Source organism: Mustela nigripes, chromosome 2 (assembly GCF_022355385.1).
Source record: "Mustela nigripes isolate SB6536 chromosome 2, MUSNIG.SB6536, whole genome shotgun sequence".
NCBI classification, from domain to species: domain Eukaryota; kingdom Metazoa; phylum Chordata; class Mammalia; order Carnivora; family Mustelidae; genus Mustela; species Mustela nigripes.
The window spans coordinates 138,805,896-138,816,798 of record NC_081558.1 but is presented as its reverse complement, the minus strand read 5'-3'; the positions used below and the strand labels follow the sequence as shown (position 1 = coordinate 138,816,798).

Genomic DNA, 10,903 nt, shown 5'->3' with positions numbered 1-10,903 from the left:
TACTATGCAGCCATCAAAGGAAATGAAATCTTGCCATTTGCGATGACATGGATAGAACTAGAGGGTATTATGTTTAGCAAAATAAGTCAATCGGAAAAAGACAACTATCATATGATCTCCCTGATATGAGGAAGTGAAGATGCAACGTGGGGGTTTGGGGGGTAGGAAAAGAATAAATGAAACAAGATGGGATTGGGAGGGAGACAAACTATAAGAGACTCTTAATGTCACAAAACCAACTGAGGGTGGCCGGGGGGAGGTGGGTAGGGAGAGGGTGGTGGGGTTATAGACATTGGGGAGGGTATGTGATATAGTGAGTGCTGTGAAGTATGTAAACCTGGCAATTCACAGACCTGTACCCCTGGGACTAATAATACATTATATGTTTATAAAAAATTATATAATAAAAAAGTAGCTATCCATAACTTAAAAGATTTATTTTAAAACATTTTAGTTGAATCTTGCTTTGCAACAAAAAAGCAAAGAAAATTCTAGGAAGGCTTCAATGTCTGCACCAGCGATTCAACCAGAAGAAAAATGTTCCTGAAATAATACCAAGACCTTTGGTCCCAACCCTCTCCGACAAAGAGCATTTCCACAACCCTGCTAGGTACAAGGCCTGCAGTGGACATGTTCTCCAGCAGGTCCTACTGCTTATCCTACTTCTGGCTCCGTCAGTCTTTAAACCTAAGGTCATAAAAAGAGACCCCTCGTGTTTTCTTAAGACTTGTCTAAAGATTTACTTTGAACGCATAAGACATTTGACATAAACATTTCCTGATTTGCCCTGCAAAATGCTTAGTGCATGAGAAATAAAAGGTGTCTAAAGGGGAAAATTATAGAAGTAAAAATAGATCAATATTTTATGTTATTCCCTTATCTAACTTCCAAAAGGTAACCCCACATCATTATTTTTGTAGGTATACACTTTGCCTTCCTCTTTAAGGTTGGCCCCTCTCCTTTGATCAGAAGCTACCTCTTTAGTACCATGAGAATTTTCTGTGGAAAGGAACAGCTGGGAGTGTGGGGCTCACAACAGGACAAAAGTGAGATGTCACAGGGAGTGCCAGGAACATGGCAAATCCTTCCATACAGTCGAAAGACAGTTCTCTATTTGTGGCAATACAATTCCCCTCCAAAGCCTCTCCCCATCTCTGGGGTTTGTTCTACAGCATCTGCCTTCTCTTCTTTTCCTTTCTCTTCTGTTGTTCTCCAGTGCAATGTGACCTCATTGAAAACCATGTCCAGCCACGAGCTTGCCAAGGACAGGGCCACGGTAAGAGGTCACAGAACAGAACCAGCTTCTACCTTCCATTCATCATTGCAACTTATCCCTCATGTCATTTCTGTCCTTACCGCCTCGAAAAACAAACGGTTAGAAAACAAAAGTAGCACAAAACATTAGCCATCAGAAAATATCACACTCTCGGCTTACTTTTACATGTACAAAATATCACCTAATCACTTAGAACAGAAAATTATTGCAAAACACGGATCGCGCATATGACTTCTCTCCAAATAAGAGCACTTCCTTAATTAGTATATTAGCAATTACTAATAATCTGACATTGTCTTTGTACTCACTCAAGAGAGCTCACTTCTGTACCTTCAATAGAGGACTAGGTATAGTCCCAACTGGGGCCACAGGGTACGTTTGGCCCCAAGGGTTTTCCTCAAGGATGGACCAAGAGGGAAAGAGCATTTCATTTAATACCAAGAGGCAGTTGAATGAACTTATGGAGGGTTCCCTAAATGGTAAGAGTGAGATAGCACTTCTAAGCATCATGGGTTCTAAATCTTAAACTCCTCTGAAACGAAACAGAGCCTCTCAAGGACTTTAATAAGTGTCATTTCCTCAGACTACCTAGTCCGATTCTGATCCTCACAAGAGCTCTGTGGGGTGGGCCCCTGAAATGCTATCGCTCCCTTGAAGGCCCTTGACTGGGTTTACTCCATTATCTAAGTGCCAGGTAAAGCGCTTATAATCACTCCCTGAAAACAGCAACAATAAAAAGGCATCTTGGGAAGTGAAATCGTGCATATGTGTTAAGCTTAAGCTTTTTTTTTTTTCTTTCACAAAACAAAGTGCGTCTTTTCCTCAAAGAAAAATATAATACAGAACAGATAATATCAACTTCCAACAAAACAGACCAGCCCTTGAAATATCCAAGTATAATAATAACCTCCAACGTGTGTTTTATACAAGGCCAACCCAACTGTGAAAACGTACCTGAAACATTTGTCTGACTTTTCTTCGGGGAAGATTGACATTTAGTTTGTGCATCAGTTGGTGTATCTCTTCAATATTCAGTAAGCCGTCACCATTCTTATCAGCTTCCTCAAAGGTCTGCTTCACCCACATGAAGAAAGGTCAAGAAAAACACTTTTTTCATCAAAATAAAAATGGCTCTCTCACAGAATCCTCACAAGGACATTTCTCATAAACACAGAACTTGAGAAGAAAGTCTTTGGAGGAGGCCCTGCTTGCCATCCACGGGCGAGTGAGCCACTAATAGTGACCATAATCAACGGGTGGCTGGACACTCGGACCTGATTCCCTTCGCTTTAAAAGGAGACTCAACCCATGTCCTCCTGAGAGCTGCTTTACCTCACACATTCTTAGCCAATACGTTAAGGAATATGATGTGAAGAAACTGCATATAGGGGAGCCTGGGTGGCTCAGTGGATTAAGCCACTGCCTTCGGCTCGGGTCATGATCTCAGGGTCATGGGATCGAGTCCCGCATCGGGCTCTTTGCTCAGCAGGGAGCCTGCTTCCCTCTCTCTCTCTCTCTCTGCTTGACTCTCTGTCTACTTGTGATCTCTCTCTGTCAAATAAATAAATAAAATCTTTAAAAAAAAAAAAAAAGAAAGAAAGAAAGCAAAGAAAGAAACTGCATATATACCAAATTTAGGCCTCATCTTCTTCCTCTATGACCTTCCAATTAATGTATTTTTACCTTCACAACACCCCACACTAGGCAATGTTTTCAGTTCCCTTCTCTTGGCCCACTCCTACATTTAGAAATTCAGACGGTCTAGTTCAATGTCCTCATTGTTCAGATGAACATATTAAGCTAGAGGAGAAGAGAGAATTCGTTAAGGATAAATTAGTTAAGAGATCCAGGTTTTTGGCAACCTGGTCTAGTACTCTCGTCTCCTATGCAAAAGGCCTATCTCTAGACTATGCTGGTCTTCCTATTACTAGTTCTGAAGGTTCTTGCCTAATAATGTCAAACTTCTAACTCCAGGGCAAGTCAGATATGCTACAAGTTACCCTCGAAATGCCAGTATAGTATTAGGTGACTGAGGATATAAAGCTGAATTTGGATACAAAAGATTTACCTCAGGTGAACTGAGGTTTTAAAAAAACCCCTCAGGGGGAATGGCTCTTGGGTTGTTTTACATGGTAAGGAAGCAGAATAAATGGTAACCAGTGGATGAACTGAAATCTTTTTTAAAATGGATGATTCATAGTTGTTGGGAGTAAATTACAGAAGGCGGGAACCATGTGTATATTTAGAAAACCAAATTGAGCTTCAAAATTTGAATGGGAATGAAGAGCAAAAAACAGGTGGTAGAAAGAAACCAGAAAATCAAAGTAAGGAAAAGGTATAGGTTTAAAACCAACAAATGGGAGAATGGGACTAAGGTGAGAGAAAAGGGGAAATGGATAATATTTGCTTATCAAGCAGATGACATCACACTGATTTTCAAAGCCAAAATATTAATAGTCCACCCAATGGTAACACAGCACATTTACATTTCTTGGGTGATTCAAATTATGGTTGTGGGAGACTGTACCTCAAGAAGTAAAAACAACCAAAAATCTTATTTCATCTAAATTTATATAGAGGTCATTTTAATACTGTAAATACCTCATCTCACATTTTGTTCCTGTTATATTTGAAAATAACCACCCCAGTTCTTTCTAATTCAATTTCTCCTCATAGAGTTCAAGTAGGAGCTCATTATACATGATCCCTGGAAGTTAACAGGTGACCCAGGATGAAAGTAAAAATAGCTGAAGAATCAAAAGTGAAATATTTGGGCCAATTTCTAATAAGTACCTGAATGTCATTTCTTTTTTCTGTTTTCTGGGCACACAATGCCCATCCCTATCTATTTCTTTTGTCTATGGATGCTTCTCTGTGCCCAAAAAGGTATTCTGGCAGAGTTCAGAGTGATGATATGAGTCCAGTAGTGATAATATTGTCATCCTTTCATTTTTTACTTCTTCACCAAACTCTCTCAAAGACTTCTCCAGAGAAAAGGCAAAGACAAGCAAACCCTGAGGATGAGTATTCTACTGATATAAACCCTAAGGGTAGGCTGTATCTGCAAGGTCTTCTGTGTAGACGCACAAGCTGGCCTTGACGATTGGTTTAGGGGATATGGGATTGGTATGACACAAAAAGAGGTAGAATAACACCAGGAAATGCACACTAGTCCTGATTCTTTGTTGACCTCGCCCTGTGACAGAAGGTTACTTATGTTACTTCTTGACCTCCCATTTCTTCATCTGTAAGGTCACTGAACACAACCAGATGACCCTGAAGTCCCTTCCAACTCTAAGATTCTATGACAGAAAAAAAAAAAAAAACCACTCTCTTCCAGTAACAGCACACATGGTATACAACACAATTACAGGTAAAATTCTTATGATATCTTAAAGCCATTCTTCATAATTAAGATAGGAGTACCCAAGAAAGTTCTAAATTAATGATTCTCATCATAATATGGGATAGTTTAAGAAGAGAAACTATCATTCTGAAAAGAAAAACTAGGAATGACAAGTTATGGCCTAGAATTTTCTATCAGAAAAATACAGGAAAATGTAAAGCATTGAATGCTAGTATTTACTGTAGGGGTGGGCAAACCTTTTCTGGAAAAAGCTTGATAGTGAATATTTTAGGATTTGTAAGCCATTAGGTCTTAGTTGTAGCTATTTGATTCTGCTCCCGTGACAAGAAAGTGGCTACAGGCAACACAGAAATTAATTGGCAGGGTTATGTTGCAATAAAATTGTACTTATGGGCACTGAAATTTGAATTTCATATAATTTTCACAATTTCACAAAATATTCCTCTTCTTTTGATTTTTTCAGCCATTGAAAACCAATTCCTAGCTTAGCAGCACATATAAAAAAGGCGATAGGCCAGATGTACCCTACAGGCTGCAATTTACAAGGTTCCTGGTTATAGGCAAGGTGTAAACCTTTGGTTCACAACATCCATAAGGGACTGCCTAAAGTCCTCTGGATGTAATCATTTTCCTTATAGGGTCAAGAGATAAGGTGGGGGAATCATGGAGGAGAGCAGACCGATGGAGGAAAGTGGTGAGGCTTGCAGGCTGGGGCCACTGAGATTTCAAACTTTATCTGAATAGGAAAGGAAAAAATGTGTCAGTTCTTACCTCTCTTTAGCAATAAAAACAGTAGCTATTATGTATAAGTGCTTAATGTATGTTTGATAAGTGTTTTAAAGCACTCTGTGTGGAGCGCCTGGGTGGCTCAGTGGGTTAAAGCCTCTGCCCTTCAGCTCAGGTCGTGATCCCAGGGTCCTGGGATCGAGCCCCACATTGGGCTCTCTGCTCAGCAGGGAACCTGCTTCCCCCCAGCCTCTCTTCCTGCTTGTCATCTCTGTCAAATAAATAAATAAAATCTTAAAAAATTAAAAAAAAATAAAAAATAAAGCACTCTGTGTGTATCAACTCAGATATCTGATCTTCACAAAACTATAAGGCACATGCTATGATTAATATCATCACCAGGGGACAGACAAAGACTCTGAGGCAAAAAAGTCTGAATGACTTATCCAAAATTATATGGTATATGGCAGATTTGGGGCTGAATGCCAGGCAGTACAATGCCAGGCTGAGTCCTTAAACACAATACTATATTGCTTATAATAGACATGAGTACTGCAACTGCCTCAATGCAACATAACCATATTGCAGAAATAACTTGAATTACATTTTACACTGGATGGATTTTTTTCATATACCCACAGAAGATTCATTATTCTCAGTATTCATTCACAGTTGAAAGTTTCAGGCCTATTTGAAATGTAATAATAACGAACATCCCAAAGCTGTTCGTCTCAACTAGTGTAATTAAATGTATGCCCAATCAAGGATATTATTCTGTTATTAAGGTATTGCCTAAAACCCTATCAAATTCTGGCAAATCTGTATGAGAATGGTTCCCTAATTCCACATAACTTTCCCAAATTTTGACATCAGCTTCTTCTTTATTATTCATTAATTTCCTCTTTCCTTTTCTCTCCTCACTGACACAAGCATCAAATGTTTCTCTGTTTCTCATAAAATTGTTCCCTGTGCAGTTCTGGGGTAGTTCTAGTTAGCATATTTTCAGAATATAAAATCCCTCAGCTGTCAACTTGGTTAATTCAAACATGAAAACTTTCTAATGCAGTAAATATGGACAAACAAAATCTATTGAGCTAAAATGGTGTAGATTCATATTAGAATATTATGACTTTAGGATGTAAAACGTAATCCCCATGGTAGCCATAAAGAAAACAGCTATAAGTGCTCCATATCACTCGGCATCAGGGAAATACAAATCAAAACCACAATGAGATAGCACCTCACACCAGTCAGAATGGCTAAAATAAACAAGTCAGGAAATGACAGATGCTGGCGAGGATGCGGAGAAAGGGGAACCCTCCTACACTGTTGGTGGGAATGCAAGCTGGTGCAACCACTCTGGAAAACAGCATGGAGGTTCTCAAAATGTTGAAAATAGAACTGCCCTATGACCCAGCAATTGCACCACTGGGTATTTACCCTAAAGATACAAACGTAGTGATCCGAAGGGGCACGTGCACCCAAATGTTTATAGCAGCAATGTCTACAATAGCCAAACTATGGAAAGAACCTAGATGTCCATCAACAGATGAATGGATCAAGAAGATGTGGTATATATACACAATGGAATACTATGCAGCCATCAAAAGAAATGAAATCTTGCCATTTGTGACAACCTGGATGGAACTAGAGCGTATCATGCTTAGCAAAATAAGTCAAGCGGAGAAAGACAACTATCATATGATCTCCCTGATATGAGGAAGTGGTGACGCAACATGAGGGCTTAAGTGGGTAGGAGAAGAATAAATGAAACAAGATGGGATTGGGAGGGAGACAAAACATAAGTGACTCTTAATCTCACAAAACAAACTGAGGGTTGCTTGGGGGAGGGGGGTTGGGAGAAGGGGGATGGGGTTATGGACATTGGGGAGGGTATGTGCTTTGGTGAGTGCTGTGAAGTGTGTAAACCTGGCGATTCGCAGACCTGTACCCCTGGGGATAAAAATATATTATATGTTTATAAAAAAAGAAAACAGCTATAAGTTATACAAAAGGATGTGAGGAAGGAATTTAAAATTTCTCTACCAAAAAAAGAAAATCAACTAAACAAAAAAAGTAATGCAGAAAACAAGAGACAAAAAGATATAAGGCATAAAGAAAGCAAATAGCACAATGACAGAAGTAAGTCCCTTATTATCAGTAAGTACTTTAAATGTAAATGGATTAAAGACCGAGATTGGAAGAATGGATAAAAACACAAGACCCAACTATAAGAGACTCAACTAAGATCCACTCACTGAGAGTGAAAAGATGGAAAAAGATATTCCATGCAAGAGTAACCAAAAGAGAACAGAGGTGGTTCTAATAACAAACAAAATAAACTTTAAATCAAAAGAAATTTTTAAGAGATAAATAATGGCATTATATATTGATAAAAGGTTCAAAGATATAATGATTATAACAATGACAAATCTAATGACAAATCAAAATATATGAAGCAAAAACTAATAGAATTGAAGGGAGATGTAGACAGTTCTAAATGATAGTTGGAGAATTCATTACCCCACTCACAGTATGGACAGAACAACCAGATGGAAGATAAGGAAATAGAGAATGTAAACAATACAAGGAACCCATCAGTTCTAACACACATGAACAGAACACTCTAACCAACAGCATACACATGTTTCTCAAGGACAGATGGAACATTTTCCAGGCTAAATCATATTTTAGGCCATAAATTAAGTCTCCAACTTTAAAACATAGATATCATTCAAAGTATCTTCCTTGACCACAATGGGATGAAATTAGAAACAAGTACTACAAGGAAAACTAGAAAATTCAGAAAATTATGAAAATTAAACAACACACTTTTAAACAACCAATGGATCAAAGAAGAAATCATAAAGGAAATTAGAAAACACTTAAAGACAAATGAAACATAACACACTAAACTTATACAGTAAGAGCAGTGCTAAGGGGAGAAATTTACAGCTATAAATGCTTACATTAAAAAAAATAAACTTAAAGCTAATATAACATTGCACCTCAATTCTAATTCTATTAAAAAACAAACAATTTTAAAAATAATGACTAAAAATGAAATTCAAGAAAGATCTCACATACCATCAACTTAACATCTTAAAGAACTAGAAAAAAAGAAGACAAACTAAATCCAAAGCTAGCATAAAAGAAAATAAGAAAGATTAGAGGAAAGAGCAATGAAATAGAGATAGAAAAACAAGAGAAAAATCAATGAAATGAAAAGTAGGCTCTTTGTGAAAAGACCAACAGCATTAACAAACCTTTAGCTAGCTAGATTAACAAAAAAAGAGAAAGGATTTAAATTACTAAAATCAGAAACAAAAGTGAGGACATTACTACCAATTCTACAGAAATAAAAAGGATTTTAAGAGAGTACTATGAAAAACTGCATGCTAACAAACTGGATAAACTAAATGAAATGGACAAATCCTAGAAACATAAAACCTACAGAGACTAAATCACAAAGAAAATAAAATGTGAATAGGTCTCTAACCAGTAAGGAGCTTGACTCAGTAACCAAAAAATCTCTTAACAAAGAAAACTCAATATTTGATACTTAAACTTAAATTCAGCTCTGCTGAATTCTACCAAACATTAAAGGAATTAACACCAACCCTTCTCAAAAAACCCAAGAGGGTACATTTCCTAGCTCATTCTATGAGGCCAGTATTAGCCTGATGCCAAACTCAAAGATACCACAAGAAAAATATATATATACAGACCAAGAAACAGTAGTGCAAAAATGCTCAACAGGATATTTGCACATAAAATTCAGCAGTATATTAAAGGAATTATACACCATGACCAAGAGGGATTTATTCCTGGAATATACCAATGGCTCAACATATGAGAATAGATCAACAGCAACATAAGGAAGGGGGAAAAAAAACCATATCATCATCTCAACTGATGCAGAAGAGCATTTGACTAAATTCAACACCTTTTCATGATAAAAACACTCAAGACAGAAGGAATAAAAGAAAACTCTTCAATATAGTAAAAGACACGTATAAAAAAAACAGTAAATATATTCAATAGTGAAAGACTGAAAGCTTTCCTCAATAATCAGGAACAAGGCAAAGGTGCCATCTTCCACCACTTTTATTCAACAGAGTACTAAGTTTTAGGCAGAGCAGAAGGAAGGAAGGCAGGCAGGAAGGCAGTCAGGCAGAAGGAAAAGGCAGCTAAGTTAGAAAGAAGTAAAATTATTTGTTTGCAGATGATATGATCTGATATACAGAAAACCTTGAAGACTCCATAAAAAAGTTGTTAGAATAAATGAATTCAGTCAGCAAAGTAGCAGTACACAAAGCCAACACACAAAAATTGGCTGCATTTCTATATATGAACATTAACAATCTGAGAAGGAATTACAAAAATAATTCCATGTACATCTCATCAAAATAACAAAATACTTAGGAATTAATAAGGAAGGTCAAAAACTTGCACAATGAAAACACAACACATTGCTGAAAGAGATTAAAGAAGATATAACTGGATGGAATCCATGTTCATGGACTGGAAAACAATTTAGTTAAAATGTCAGTCCTACCCAAAGCAACTTACAGAGTCAATGCAACTTCTATCCAAATACCAATGACATTTTCTGCAGAAATAGAAAAATTCATCCTAAAATTCAGGAACTCTGAGTAGCCAAACCATCTTGAAAATGAACAAAACTGGAAAACTCACACTTCCTGAATTCAAAAGTTATCTTGAAGCTATAGTAATCAAAACAGTGTTGTATTAGTATGAAGACAAACATATAAACCAATATAACAAAATAGCCCACAAATAAACCCTCACATCTATGGTCAAATGATTTTTGACAAGGCCGCCAAGACCAATTGATGAAAAAAAAAAGTCTTTTCCACAAATGGGCCTGAAAAGCTTGGATATTGACATGCAAAAGAATGAAGTTGGATAATTACCTAATACCATCCACAAAAATTAATTCAAATGAATCAATGACATAAATGTAAGACCAAAAACAATAAAACTCTTTAGCAGAAAACAGAATGAAATCTTCACAGTATGGAATCTGGCAAAGTTTTCTTGGGTATGACACTCTAAAGCGCAGGTGACAAAAGATAAAGCAGGCAAACTGGACTTCATGAAACTTCAAAAATATTGTGCACCGAGGACACTATCAAGAAGGTAAGAAGACCAACAGAATAAAAGAAAAGGTTTGTAAGCCATGTAACTACTAAGGAATTAATATACAGAACTCTCAAAATTCAACAACAGAAAAGCAGACAACCAGGTTGGGGGTGTATCAGATTGCTAACATCAGTAACCTTGGAAGAGTGGGTACAAAATTCATAGACAGGGATAAAGACAATTGATCTTTTCGTTATGCAGCTCTGTATTCTTTGGCTTACTGCAATAAGCATGCATTTCTCACTTAACTAGAACGATCGAGTGAAGGGGTAAATTTTGCCACAATTTAGAAAAAACAACAGTATGCCCATTGCTCTTACTGGTCTACTTCAGAGTTTATGAGAAGCGTTTATATACGTGGCTAAAAG

The 10,903-nt window shown here is 37.2% G+C and overlaps 1 protein-coding gene across 6 annotated transcripts in view; it reads right to left on the bottom strand.

Annotated features, from left to right (window-relative positions):
- PLCH1 (phospholipase C eta 1) overlaps positions 1 to 10,903 on the bottom strand; it is a 216,306-nt gene that overhangs the window by 75,289 nt on the left and 130,114 nt on the right. For all 6 annotated transcript variants that reach the window (XM_059391691.1, XM_059391692.1, XM_059391694.1 and 3 more), the window contains one exon: positions 2,231 to 2,360. In XM_059391691.1, the coding sequence (XP_059247674.1) occupies positions 2,231 to 2,360 (130 nt within the window). The remainder of the gene's footprint in view (positions 1 to 2,230; positions 2,361 to 10,903) is intronic.